Raw genomic sequence first — 14,576 nt, forward strand, 5'->3', positions numbered from 1 at the left:
GCTTAGTTCTTATAACTTTATACAGCTGCATATTTGCAGCATCAAAGGAACAATTCCTGCTACAGTGGTAGAACTTCAGTGCTAGATTCTTTGACCTTCAAATATTCCAGAAAGTTTCAGTTTAAAATAGTAGAAAAGGTGATTTTTCTACAATTATGAAGTCTCCAAAAAGTTCCAGAATTCACATCCTTAAGTTGTGTGAAATTTAGTTGCTTTTCAAACTTCCCATTGATTTTAACTTGAATAATGACAATCTTGTACTCTCATGACAAAAAACTTTCAAAATCTAACCTAGTGACAAATTAAATATAATCAACATTAATTTTCAAATAGTGGACCTCAGAAGGATGTGATCAACAACAGAGAAAGCTACCACATATGCACTAATTTCAAGTTTTATTTTTCATGTTGGTGAAACACACAGCCTCTTCTCAAGAGGCAGCATCTGCAGAGCTGTAACAAACACATTTTGTACTCTATTACACCACAGATTTGGGAAAAGAACAAGTAAAGCACAGGTTTCACACTGCACTTGATCATCTGAGTATTAAGTTACAGATAATTTAGAAATCTTCTGATTTTACATATACATTGCATCGGCCATTGCTCAGTCCCCATGCAGAATTTAACTTTATTTTTTTATTACAGTCAACACTGGTTTTGGAAACTCTCTTGCTGTAAATGCTGTATTTTCCATTTTAGATCACTTAAATGGTATTTACATAAGTGTGCAAATTGCTCTGAAAGATAGAAACAAACACTAACACATAATATACAGACAGTTTTCTCTATAGTTAAACATTTACTAAAAGGCAGTTAACATTCCTAACACACTTTCACTATCTAAAATAGGAGAATAAGTTATATAAAATAGACCATCTTATTTTCAGATGCTTCCACTTCTGCAGATTTGGTCTTTGCAGCAACATTGCAATTAAAGATTAAGATTCTACTACTAAGAATCAGAAATGTCAATTCAATGGCAGCTTAACATGTTTAGTACCAGCCACTTTTGTCCCAGATTTTCCACACTTGGCACAGAACAACTTGAGGGACGGGGGAAGACAGTTTTGCTTTTTTTTTTTTTTCATATGGAAAATATGCTTTAAAAATGTAACAAATCATTTTAATTTTTATTTTAAGGGCCTGCTAGTGTTACAAGCACAGTTTAAATAAATCTGAAAATTCTTCCACAGAAGCACACGAAGTTCCCAGTTTTCTTACGCACCTCATCATTTCAGATACGTACAATTGTTCACACACACAAAATGCAGACTCCTTGGGTTCATACAACAAAACTGATTTCAGAACTAGAAGGAGCAGGAAATGCTTGAAGAAAATTCCTTAGTGTTCCCTGAGTTTCTATGTGTGCATTTTTTCTACCTGTGATAAAGACTCACCATAGTAAGTGTTATGTTCAACTTGATTTAAATCCAGAAGGTAGAAGTTAAACTTCAGTTAAAGTGAAGTGAGTTCCTCCAACAGTGAAAATTCTAGAAGAGTTCTCGAATTCTAGGAAATCTTCAAAACCATCTTTCATGTATACCTGCAAGCACTCTCACTTCCTAAAATTGCAGAGTCAAAACTTTTATATACATCATTGATAACAAAGGGAAATTACCCATCAGATAGTGAAGAACTACAGGTGCATCTTAAAGAGCTTTAAAACTCATGGTTATTATTACACAAGACAGACACAAAACTGGTTTTTGAATACCCATTAAATTGAATAACATGACTTTCTAATGAGACAGCAAATATATGCTGCAGTTTGTGCTCCTATCTCAATGTTACTGAGTGCTATTCACCCCAGGGGAAGTGAGCATTAGCCCTCTAAAATTTGAACCCACATCATAATTACACCTGACACAATTTTGTCAGACATATGCTTGATATTTTTGATGACATCCAATTCCTTAATGTGGCAGAAACTATCCCAACACTTTAGACTGTGCTCTTGGTCTCTCGTTTACAGAGCTTTGGGCATCACATACAAATCCCTGCTGGATTCCAAGTGATGTCACCCTAGCTCAGACCTCGCTTAGGTCCTGCTGAAGAAACAAGTCACAGGTACAACTTCTAGACTTGACAACTTTTAAGCACAAAACGGTGAAACAAATTTAGGACACTAAAGAAGCTTGCAAAATACATGATGACTTGAAACCAAATAGAAATAGGATGCACTAAAATTTGGTTACCTTGGATTCTACGATAGTTTGAAAAAGTCACATATATGAGATATCTGTTCAATGTTTTGAAAATATGAAAGAATCAAATGTCTTCATAGACTAGCATACTGATTAGCAAATGAACACCTAGGACGCTCATGAACTCAAACATATCACTGAAACATTCCACCTGAGTTTTTGTTAAACATTTGTCTTCAGAAGTTTATATTTAGTGCACATTACCTGCTAACTTCAGTTTCTTTTTTGGTTATGGCACACTTCAAAAACACTGCTAAGAATGGTTGTTCACTCCTTCCTTTTCCAAGGTGCATATTAGAAACACTATGGACATACTTACTTCCAAGTAGTTCAGGTCAATAAATTTCTTATGAGGAAAGGCAGTGTATTTTTAAGCTTGCAAGATAACTTCAACCTAGTTGACTTAGTGTTTTTCACACTCATGTGGATACTGTAAAAAAGAAGGTATTAAAATAATACTCCCAGTGGAGTAAAAATATGTTGAAAACAAACTGAATGCTCCCCCTAGTGCTTACACAAGTAAAACTCCTGCCTGGCACAGTCTGCCTCAAATGGTCTTAAACAGGAGATAAATAGCCAGATGAATGATCATACATTTAACTCCAAAAACTACTGCAAACATCTTACTGGGACCAAAAGTACCAGCTGTTGAAATCCAGCATTTAAAATTTTGTACCACTCTCCCTCCAGTGCTTCTGAGGTTTTGGTTTCTTTTAAACTGTGCTTTTAGTAAAACTCTTCTCAATTTTTTCCCGTCAGCTGAAGGCAGGGCCCTAAGAAAGCCCTTCCCAGGTAAGAGATGAAGTCCAAAGATGTTTCAAAATGATAGGTACAATCATGCTTTTTCTCCTGCATTGCACCCAGAAGCTGCCAAGTTAATATCAGGATTCCCATATCACAATTACAATGAAGCTCTGGTAAATCTGGTACCTTTGGATATGCTCAGCATCACAGGTCAGTCAGATATTGATGACAACCTAGTCTGTAGCTAGCATAGTCCACCAGAATATTCATCCTCTTCCTCATCAGCATGAGAGCCCACTGCAGCTGGTCCTCTGGCTTTGTCTTGGGCAGCGTTTGGTGACTTCTTCTTGATTCCACCTCCTGGGACCACCAAGGTAAGACCAAGCTTGGCATACTGAAAATAACAAGGCAAGTTTAGTTTCTGTACTATCATAGAATTGACTGATGCTCACAATAAGCAAGCAGGCAACATTCAGTACAGAAACAGAGTGATGATGCTCAGGGTGTATTTTTCCAGCATGGAATAAAGATAACACTGGTTCATTTTTCTCTCCCTCAAATACTCTGAGAATGGGACATGAGATCTGTATTGACGCTGCTTAATATTGAATAAATCGGCCACATAGCTCCTCTGGTTCAAGCTTTATGTAGAAAATAAATAACTCCAGTATGTGGTTTTTCATCTAGCATTAGATCACGTAAACGGTCTTGTAAGTGTTGTGCAGTAAGACTAGTAACTTAATTTTTACTATTCAACAAAGTAAAATTAGCCAATACTGCTATAAGGTTTGGCAGGGATGGATGTTTCCATTACTTCACATCTTTCTATCTTATACTTCCTACAATATACAAATTTAATTAAATAAAAAATGGTGGAGAAAGAGATAACTACTTGCTCCAAATTCAAAATCTATCCTGAGTGATTACCTCACTAAGAATGAACAATGGAAAAAACACTCAATGTTGCCATCCTGTAGGCATCATGTTCTGGTCATGTTTATGCATTTATCTGCTGCATGGTATTTCTGAGAAAAAGCAGAAGCAGCAAACTGTTCTTGTCTTTAAGGAAGCAAGCAGAAGAGGACTGAATTTTGGTCAACTCATTAAACAAGTTCAGCAAATCCTTAACAAGCTGTTCTTTTATCTAATCCTTCGCACCATCTGAAAGGTAGGCAGCACCATCACTGGCAGGCAAAATAAAATAATGCAGGAAGCTCATACCCAAAGGGTAGCATGACAGGAAGTCACAATAAATGCATGAACTGTGCTCTTCTTATTCTGCTTTAGTAGGAAAAAAAGCCCACCCTCTTAACCTGAAAAAAACCCCCCATCATAGGATCTGCCTACTTACATCATTATCCATGTATTTGAAGAGCGGAGAATTACAGACTTCAGAAACTTGATCCTGATCTTGCTGATCATACCCTTCTAAAAGTTGCTCCAGTGCTGCACAGTCTTCGCTTCCATTAAATCCTGGTATACTGAAGGAAATTAAGAGTTGATTTATTTAGGTACATGAATCATATCCATAAAAATTAAAGCTTAAGTAATACTAGTTTGCACACTGCAAATAAGTGACAATCCTAGTCAAAAGAATATTAGATTTTTAGTATTCTTTTCCTGATTAGTCAATAAACTCTCCGTTTTACCTACAGAAAAATTCTGTCATGAGTTTCCGTATATAAAATGGGAGATTTAGAAAATATAAGCAAGATGTTTAAAGACTGACCTTGAAATATTGTTTCTAAAGGTAAAGTAGTACAATTTAACTTATACATATGTTCATTTCACTAAAAACACCGTTAAAGTAAAAACATATTGTTTTGAGATTTTGCTACTGAAGTTCCAATGAAAGCTGAAATGAAAAATTGCCAGGGTTAAACACTAATCCATATTTTGACACCAAAATTTTCTCCTGAAACATGGCAAGCACTTTTAATTTCCATCTCATTTCCCCTGTCACACGTAACTAGTTCTTTATGACTTTGTATTTTGGGTTTGTTAAGAAGAATCACAGTAGCCATTACAGCTAAAATCTGTTTTGTGTGAAAAAGACTCCTGATAGCCATACATCAGGGAACATTATTACTGTACAGTTAGTCACAGAAGTGCAGGTTAAAAATGTATGAAAGAACAATGCCAAGCAAGATAGGTCCACACTAGTGAAACATTCATTTTAAAATTATAGACCACGAAGTAGACTCACCTGTAGCTTTCCCTCACACACCTTTCTGCAGCAACATAATCATTTCTGTGAAGATGAACTAAGACTTGAGCAATAGTTTTCTAAACAAAAAGAAAAAAAAGCGTAAGACTTATGATGCTTTAGAAATTTACAATAAAATATGAGAAAAATAGTAGACTGAATTATGAGAAAGGTCATTACAGTCCACTATCATCCTAAAATACTGACACGAGTGAGTCAGAACAATCTGGTGAAAAAGCAGAGAGCCATCTCCTCAGCTGGTACGAAATAGGTTATCTCCTATAACATTTTAATGGATTGTTGTCCCAAGTAACAGTTTATGTAGTTCGTTTTTTTGATAACATCTTTATTTTTTATGTGTTGTTTGGTTTTGACAGCTCCTGTGGATAACAGCATCTTATCATAAAAATTCTAAAATCACAGATAAAGTTTGGGAAACACCACTACGACAAACTCTAATCATTTAGCAAGAAACTTATCCCTTATCAAGAGGCACCCATCATCTGTCAGATGTCAGTAACAACAAAAATTTAAAAAAATTAAAGGTACTATCAGAAGCTGTCTCTTAGAAATTACCTTATAGCAAGTGGGGTAGTTTTCAATTTCCTTATAAATACTTTTTTCCTTTTGAAGAGACAGTGCAGCCTCATCTAATCTAAAAACCAAAAAAACAAGAGTATCAGTGCCAGGAATACAACACAATGAACCCAAGGCTAATTACAAAATGTTTAATATGGTGGCAAGTCTACTGGAATAAACAGCAACACAACTAAAAACCAACAGTAGATCTAAAAACAGAGTACAGTAGTTTCACGAATACAAGCCGCACGGATTATAAGCCGCACCCCCGGTGCCTCGGCAATGTTGCTGTCTTTGTCAATAGATAAGCCGCACCCCGAATATTAGCCGCACTTTCGTTCGTCGCGAGAATCCGTGCGCAGCTTTCACAAATTGGCCAATTAGTAACAGGATCGCGGCATAGCGGGCTTTACTGGCTCGGGGCGGGGCCAGGCAGGCTCGGCCCGCTCATGGTTGCCGACGGGGCCGGGTGGCCCAGCTCAGCGCCACGGCTCGGCGGGGCTGGCCGGGTGGTGCTGCCGCCGCCGCCGGGCTCGCTGGCCCCCCTCTCCCGTCAGCACCGCCCCGCTGCCGCGTTCGCTCGCCCGGCTGGCAGGGCTGCCGCCGCCGGGCTCGCCGTCCGCCCCGCTGCCGCTTTCGCTCGCCCCGCGCCGCGCCTCGCGAGCGCCGCGCCCGCCCCGCGCCGCGCCCGCCCCGCGGCGCTTTCGCGGCTCGCGGCTCGCGGCTCGCGGCTCGCGGCTCGCGGCTCGCGGTTCGCGGCTCGCGGCGGCGCTTTCGCGGCTCGCGGCGGCGCTTTCGCGGCTCGCGGTTCGCGGCTCGCGGCGGCGCTTTCGCGGTTCGCGGCTCGCGGCGGCGCTTTCGCGGCTCGCGGTTCGCGGCTCGCGGCGGCGCTTTCGCGAGCGGCGCTTTCGCGGCTCGCGGTTCGCGGCGAGCGGCGGCGCTTTCGCGGCGAGCGGCGGCGCTTTCGCGAGCGGCGGCGCTTTCGCTCGCCGGGCGGCGCTTTCGCGAGCGGCGCTTTCGCTCGCCCCGCCAGCAGGGCTGCCGCCGCCGCCACCACCACGCTCGCCGGCCGCCCCCTCCCGTCTGCACCGCCGCCGCGTTTCCTCGCCCTGGCCGGCACTGCAGGCCCCCGCACCGCCGGGCTCCCCCACGCTGCTGGCCCCGATTCTGCTGGGCTTCCCCCGCTGCCAGGCAGCCCCACCCGCCGGCCTTCCTGCTTCTGCCATGCTCCCCTGCACTGCTAGCCCCAGTTCTCCCGGGCTCCCCCGCCCTGCTGGCTCAGGCTCTGCCGCCCGCCCCCGACACTGCTGGCCCCGCCTCTGCCAGGCTTTCCCACCTCTGCCGGGGCCGGCCGGGCTCCAGCTTGGCTTGGGGCTGCCGCGGGCTCTCGCTTCCGTGTTGGCAGCTTTTAGAATTTTGTTAATAGATTAGCCGCCCCGGAATATTAGCCGCACTTCCGGGTTTCCACCAAAATTTTGGTCAAATTGGTGCGGCTTGTATTCGTGAAATTACTGTAGGTAAATATATAGTCAGCAATTCCTTTTGTGTACGTGGTAAGAACATCTCTGGTATTTATGCAGAGAAACCTTGGTTTTTGTAACATTGTACAAGACAAATGCTTTGTTACATACACTAACACTTTTCCATATGTCCTGAGGTTACTGTAAGCTATCAGTAAGTCTGATATCCATGAACTAGCAATACAGCTCTTAAAGGACCTAAATGTTTCAGCGAAGCATGTCTAAGACGAACTGAAGATCAAGTTTGGTGTAAGCAATTTGCAATTAAACTTGTCTCACTGAGACACCAAGATTCACTCTTCTTTAAGAAGTCCAGAATCAGACCGCTGCAGATTTCTTTCCTCAGGTTAGTCCTAATTCCTCTCTTTTATATCCTTTCAAGTCTTCTACATATTAATGTTGGGAAAAAAAAAAACAAAAAAAAAATCCTGGAGTATTTTAACAATTAAGGAAAACTGGTGTTTTCACAGAGCAAAAGACTTTCAGCTCACATTCTCCCATCCCAGAACACAAAATGGGTGGTTCCTGGATGAACATGGTATATCCCACAGAAACTGGAACTTAGTTTGAAGCTATTCAAATAAGAATAGTACATAAACCAAACAACACCAAGACAAAAAACCACAATCAAAATCACATTTTAAGGTTCAATTACCTTAAAAGAACAAAAAGGGATAAAAGCATACCTGCGTCCTCTGACCAGAAGTCTTGATGCCTTCCCCAACATTTCTAATGCCTGCCGTAAACGTTCTTCATTCTAGAGAGAAAAAGAATTCAGACATCCTTATTTCATTTGCACAGAATTAAGACCACTAGACCTTAATCTAAGTGTATCACCTGTAACTCAGAATAACTGTTAGTTATTAGATCAGCAGTTTGCGCACTCAAGGGAACATGAAGTGTATTGGTGCTGCCAATTTCCACAGTCAGCTCCTGTATGGATTTGCTCAGCAAAGGAATGTCAATGCAAATTCACTAATCTGGAAACACATGACAACTGACAGAAGTACATCAAAGCCACTTGCAAAAAGGCAAATCACTGACTTGTGGAATGGGTGGAGCACCAAGCAAAATCTTTTCTTCTGTGCCTTCAGGGTCTTCTAATTATTTTGAGTTCCAGTACACAAAAGCAGACATATTCTCTACCTTCTGTGCTGCCCAACAAGAGGCAAAACACTTGGAACTACAAAATTCAGATCCTGTCAAGTCCTAAACTGAGAAAAAGGCAAAGCAAACTGACTCCTGACTTTTGTCATCTCCTTCTCTACACAGCATGAGAAGCCTTGAGCTCCATTACTCAGCCACTCATGTAAAATGAAGGAAACAATTTAGAATCTAGGCTTAGGCTTTTACTTTATAGTTGAAAGAAAAAAAAAACAACAAACCAAAAGCGCCCACAAAAATCCCCCACTTACTTCAAACACCGATGCTGCTTGCTGATAGAGCTGCACAGCCTTCTCTGGACTCACATTTTCTATTAACCTGTAATAAACCACCAATATTTTCTCTTCAGATGAAAGAAAAATATTTTTACCCGAAAGTATCAAAAAGACATAAAAGAACACCACAGACATACCCATGCCCTGCACAGATTCTAGCCACCAATAAGTCAGACTCACTTTCCAGCCCGTTCCAGTGCAATGGCTGCTGTGTCTGGTGTCCCATTCTCCAGGTACATCATACTGGCTTTCTCGATCAGCTGAACTGCTTCAGGGAGCCTCTGCATCTCCTACAAGGTAATAGTCACAGGGACACTGTTGTCAGGAAAGGAGCTTATGTGCAAGGACACAAGTCAAAGCAAATTACAGTAACTTATTTATTAAGGTTCTGATTTTTGTTTCTAAAATCAGTAGGCTAAATTGTAGGGCTAGTGAAAGTTGACCACCAACCCCACAAAATTCACTTTTAAGTATTAAATTTTTGTGTAAGTCAGGAACTTGTGGTAGTTTAGAGTAAAAGCAGCACCACACTTCTGTTACCCTCTGACATGAGGAACTCTTCTTTCCTTCTACAAAAGGAAAACTATTTTCCCCCCAAATACAAATGTTGCTTTCCCAATCTACTGAAGGTAGAGGTAGAGACTATGAGTCAACTAAAAAATTTCACTTGAATATGCAATTTGCTTATATGTATCTGTAAAATGGTCCAGTGCACCATATTCGTCACTATCAAACAGAACCTAATTACAAAAACTATTAAATGAGAATACCTTTAGCATCATGCCAGCTTGCTCATAAGCTCTGCAGAGAAAAAAAATGTACAATTTGGTCAGAGATGGTATATTACAACAAGCTGTAGTTATGACACAAAAGTTAACATACATTAACTATCTAACATCTTCACTGCTAATATTTAATGCTTTGAGGATGTTTTGTGTAATGACACAGCATACATGTAACTTTATCTTCCACAAAATTCAACCAGACTCCCCAGTAAGAATCTATTCTAACCTGATTCTCAGGCAATATTTGGATTATTGTCATCTCTGAAATACTCTTTAACTAAAAATTTCTTAATTAGCTCAACAGCGTAGGATTTCAAAATTATGAGAAATCCATCTAAAAAAAAGTATTTGCTCTCAAAAGGTGCTGAAGAATGCCAAAATCATCATTTCTTCAGGTGGCCATTACAGGTTTTCAGACTTTCCTAGCTCATACTTCCATTGAACTAATTTTGAAGCAGCAAAACGGCTTGAATCAGAACATTTACTACACTGACATCAAAATGACAGTTCATGTTTGTACTGTATGTTAAAAAATCTGTTTCAGATTACTCAGCACTTCTGTACTTACTTGGCAGCATGAAAGAGACTGGACATAAAATGACTGAAGTCAAGGACAAAAGCCACAAAAATATAATGCAGGAAAAATACTATTGTACAAAATCTTACACAACTACTAATTTCAAAGCAAGGAACCCCATAAAGGCAAATTGAACCTACTACAACTGCAGACAAGTTGTCAAAAAGAAATAATTCTAAAGACAGAATAAATGCAACATACCAATGCATAGGTACATACAAATGTATAGGTACACATAAAGTTTGTAAAAAGCACATTTAATTAATATATGTTCCTGCTTATTAAATAGTACTACAAGTACTGTAATAACGTCAGAGCTTCATTTAGTTTATACTATGCATGAGTAGGTTATTAAAAACCAATTGAATTTCTGAAGCAGTACCTAGGTATCTCAGGCACCTGTCAGCTGTTATTTGGGACAACCTTAACTCTCTGACCAACAGTTCTTTAGTTTTCCCACTCAGAGAACACAGGAACAGACTTCTAAAAAGCAATTCTGCTACATTGACAAAAGGTGCAGATATAATAAATAACCTGCTACCAGCCCCCCATTACTCCAAGGCAAGTAGCAACGAGTCAGCTTCTAGGAAAAAAAGAATCTAAAACAGTGAAAAGATACGCTTTATTGTTTTCATGTGCCTCAGCTTCCCGTAAACAGGCTTCCCTTGCCTGGTCAAACTGCTTGGCATTCTTAAAAGCAACAGCTGCAAAAAAGGAAATAAGGATTTTATTTACAATTTGACATTGTCTTCTTTTTTACCACTGCCGCTAGAGAGTTTAGCTACCTAAAGATGCAAACAGGCTCTTTAAATGCATGGTTACAGTTTACCAATGTCTTCCCAAAAATCCCAAACAGTTCTCCTTGCTTCACTAGTTACTTAGTTACTGTTAAAGACATTTATTATCAACACCCCATCCATATCACCACAGCATCATACATAGCTCTCAATGTGTTTAGCTGGACTTCGAGAGTCATTCATGCTGTATTTTAATTACAGAAATGGAGGAACACATATTTATATAATTTTAATCATTAGGAGTTATACAAAGACAGAAATGTGCCACCAGCAAAAGATACCCATAACCTCATCAGGCCACAAATATGTATTTCTATCTCATTTAACTAATAAAACATGAAATAAGAGTTAAAATAAATTTCAATTTATAAATGCTCCAGTTGTTCTTCCAAGTTCCTATTTTTATATTCGGTCTTAGGTGAGTAAGTAGGAATGCCTAGAGTAATAACCAAAAGACCACAACAAATTACTACTATGAGAAACAGGAAAATGTTTAACAACAAAAAGAAATCAACTAGTAAGGATTTTATATTCAGTGTGTCACTTGGCAGTGGAAAAGGGAGGAATGAGACATTACTGTGCCTGAACAAAAACCAACCAACCTGGCAGAATCTCACCCTACTGAGACAGTCTTTGACAGGACATATTTCATAAGATGATGATAAAGCAAAATTTTAAAATCAGCTTGAACGTCTGTTGTTTTAGATAAAGTCACAGCATTTGGGGGTGGACAAGTGAAAGAAGGAAAGAAAGCTTTATTTTTGTCGCATATAGCAATATAAAAAATAGAAGTTGTAAGCTTGAAAAAAAAATTGGTTTTGGAAACTGTTCTAGATCTCCAAGTACAACCTGAAATTTATTTTACAATGCTACCAAGAGGAATTTGTGTTGTTTCATCTTACATTTAGTCTTCACAACAGTTTTACTTATGCAACATCGTAATAAAAATATTTTACACATTATCAGGGACTAAGCTTGATGAATACTTTGAAATATATACAGCCACATTTACAGCCACACGTACCTGCCTTCCCATATTCAGTAGCTGCACTGTCATAATCTGGTTTCCACTTTAAGAATCCAGTTTTCAGGCTAAAACACAAGAAACAATTAGTAAAGATTTTATGTTTTACCATCAAGGCACTTCAGATACATTTCAAACTTTAGAAAACCTGGAAATGAGCAATTACCTATGTGCCAATACTATGGTGGCATCACTACCATAAGAACTGTTAAGAATTGCATAAAACGCTGCCATTATATCCCATAGTTACAACCCTCACCCTAACACGCTTTTACTGTTTCAGAGAGTCTTTCCAAGTCCATCTTCTCAGCAGTAAGAAGCCAGTAGAAGAAAAATACTTCCTCCTACAACATGGTATCTCCAGATTTTTTATACCATGACACCTGACAATATTTTTTTTCACACATCAGTTTCCAGCATTCCTCTACGGGATTTTTTTTTTTCTTCTGAGAATTAACAAAGACTCTCCAATGCATACACAAATAAAAGAATTTACTTACGAACACAAAGACTCTTATGTCGTTTATATGTCTACAAACAGATCATGACACTAAAGAGTGCCACATGCAGGCACAGATACATAGAGGGAAAAGAACACCAGTAAATTAGGTAAGTCATTAGGTAATTTGGAATTAAATATGCTGACTTCCTCATTTCTAAAAGGAATTAAAATATTACCATAACTTTACAGTCTACTTGCATATTTGTTGTAGGCCAACACATGATACGCAATACTATCTTTACTTGGCAAAACAACTGTACATGGATCCCAAGATGATCTTGCTGTCTTACTTGAATGACGACCACAGATGACTCTAAAACAAGCTTTTATATTGTGGTATTTTTATCACAGTCAGAGTCAAAAATGCATAGAGCTGAAATACACAATGCACTCAATCTACACACAATTTGAGGTCTTAGTATCTTTTATTTCAAAAGCTCTCCAGATAAGCTGGGGGAGCACTTTTGGTCAAGTAACTTGAGTAAGATATGCTGGGTTTTTTCGATTTCCAAGGTTTCCCTCTATGCCAATTAATACATTTGGTCCATGATTTCCAGAGGGCCTATCACTATTCTTACTAAAACGATGGTATCCTTGTATTAGTCAGCTCTATTACATCTATACTGTACTCTGTGCAATTCAGACTTACAAGCAAAATGGCTACATTCAGTGTTAAAATTCACAGTAGCAGACTATCATAGATGTTAAGCTCTCCAATAGAAATGTAAGTACAGGTCTTTGAAACCACATAAGAAGCACCAACCACTTTTCTCACGGGCAGGAAATAAACACACACCACCTCTGCAAAGTCAAGCTCCTTTATCAAACACGTATCACACACTGTCTCCATAATTCTTCTCCTACTTCTTTATAGCCTTAAAATGTGCCAGGGGAGGTTTAGGATGAGTATTTGGAAGAAATTCTTCACAGAAAGGGTTGTTAGATATTGGAACTGGAGATGACAGTCACCATACCCAGAGGTGTTAAGGAAAGACTGGATGTGGCACTCATGCCCTGGTCTAGTTGACAGAGTGGTGCTGGGTCACAGGTTGGATTCGATCATCTCAGAAACCTTTTCCAACCTAATTGACTGTGTGACTTGTCTTCCTCCCACTAACTTTAGCAGAAGGGCAGAAGCTACAGCGCTCGCCTTGCCGTCAGGGTCGGAGCAATAGAGGCCACAAGGCCCTAAAGGAAACTGCTCAGGCTCCAGGCCTCTGAGCCGCACCGCCCCCACTGCTGAGTCTTAGGGCCGCTTTACAGTCCCTGCTCGGGGCAGCAGGCCCTCGACAGCACCCAGCCCCCGCAGGGAGCGTCCCCTCAGGCACAGGAGGGCCCGAGCAGCCAAGCCCCCGACTCCGTCCCCGCGGCCCCGCCGCCTCCCTCCCCTTCTCCCGAAGTGCCGCCGCCTGGGACATGGAGTCTCCTCAGCCCCCCGCCAAGCCAGGAGGGGACACGTCGCCTCCATGGGGCAGGAGCGCCGGGCGGCCCGGACAGCGCGGGTGCCGAGCTGGCAGCTGCCCTCAACCCGCACGCTTCGCCCCGCTGCCCTCCGCTCACTATTTCTCCGCTTTCGCGATGTGCTCCAGCGCCTCGTTAATCTTCTGCGCCGCCATCTCGCCAGCGCGGCGGGCCGGGCTCGGCCGCGCTCCGCCGCCTCCCTGCGCTACGGCTACGGAACGGCGCAGGGATCACCGGCACCGGGGGCAGCGGGAGGAGCGGCCCGGGCCCCGCCTGCTCCCCGCGCCTGCGCCGCGGCCGGAGCGCCCGGGTGCTCGGAGTGCTGTGGGCCGGCCCCTGCGTGCCCTGAGTGCCCGGAGTGCTGCGGGCTGGTCCCAGCGCCTGCGTGCCCCGGGTGCCCGGAGTGCTGCGGGCTGGTCCCAGCGCCTGCGTGCCCCGAGTGCCCGGAGTGCTGCGGGCTGGTCCCAGTCCCTGCGTGCCGCGGGTGCCCGGAGTGCTGCGGACCGGCCCCTGCGTGCCAGGGGTGCCGAGCGCTGGGCACCTCCCGTGCACAGCCCCGTCGTGAGCTAGGCCGACAGAAGGTTTTCAAGAAAGAGAATCATACAGAATCCCATAATCGTTAGGCTTGGAAGGGACCGCGGGGATCATCTGCTCCACCCCTCCTGCCAAGCAGGGTCACCAAGTAGGTGACACAGGAATGTGTCCAGATGGGTTTTGAATGTCTCCAGACAGGGT

The 14,576-nt window shown here is 41.8% G+C and overlaps 1 protein-coding gene across 1 annotated transcript; it reads right to left on the bottom strand.

The window, feature by feature from the left end:
• Nucleotides 1–379: 379 nt before the first annotated feature.
• NAPG (NSF attachment protein gamma) lies at nucleotides 380–14,082 on the bottom strand. The gene is made up of 12 exons (XM_033073600.2): nucleotides 13,941–14,082; nucleotides 11,879–11,946; nucleotides 10,677–10,761; nucleotides 10,049–10,066; nucleotides 9,466–9,496; nucleotides 8,876–8,985; nucleotides 8,672–8,738; nucleotides 7,943–8,013; nucleotides 5,734–5,812; nucleotides 5,158–5,237; nucleotides 4,303–4,432; nucleotides 380–3,345 (listed from the first exon to the last, which is right to left on the bottom strand). Exons 1-12 carry the CDS (start codon nucleotides 13,994–13,996, stop codon nucleotides 3,196–3,198), a joined length of 945 nt encoding a protein of 314 aa, XP_032929491.1. The 5' UTR covers nucleotides 13,997–14,082; the 3' UTR covers nucleotides 380–3,195.
• Nucleotides 14,083–14,576: the final 494 nt, after the last annotated feature.

The sequence above is a fragment of the Catharus ustulatus genome, chromosome 1 (genome assembly GCF_009819885.2).
Source record: "Catharus ustulatus isolate bCatUst1 chromosome 1, bCatUst1.pri.v2, whole genome shotgun sequence".
Taxonomy (NCBI): Eukaryota; Metazoa; Chordata; class Aves; order Passeriformes; family Turdidae; genus Catharus; species Catharus ustulatus.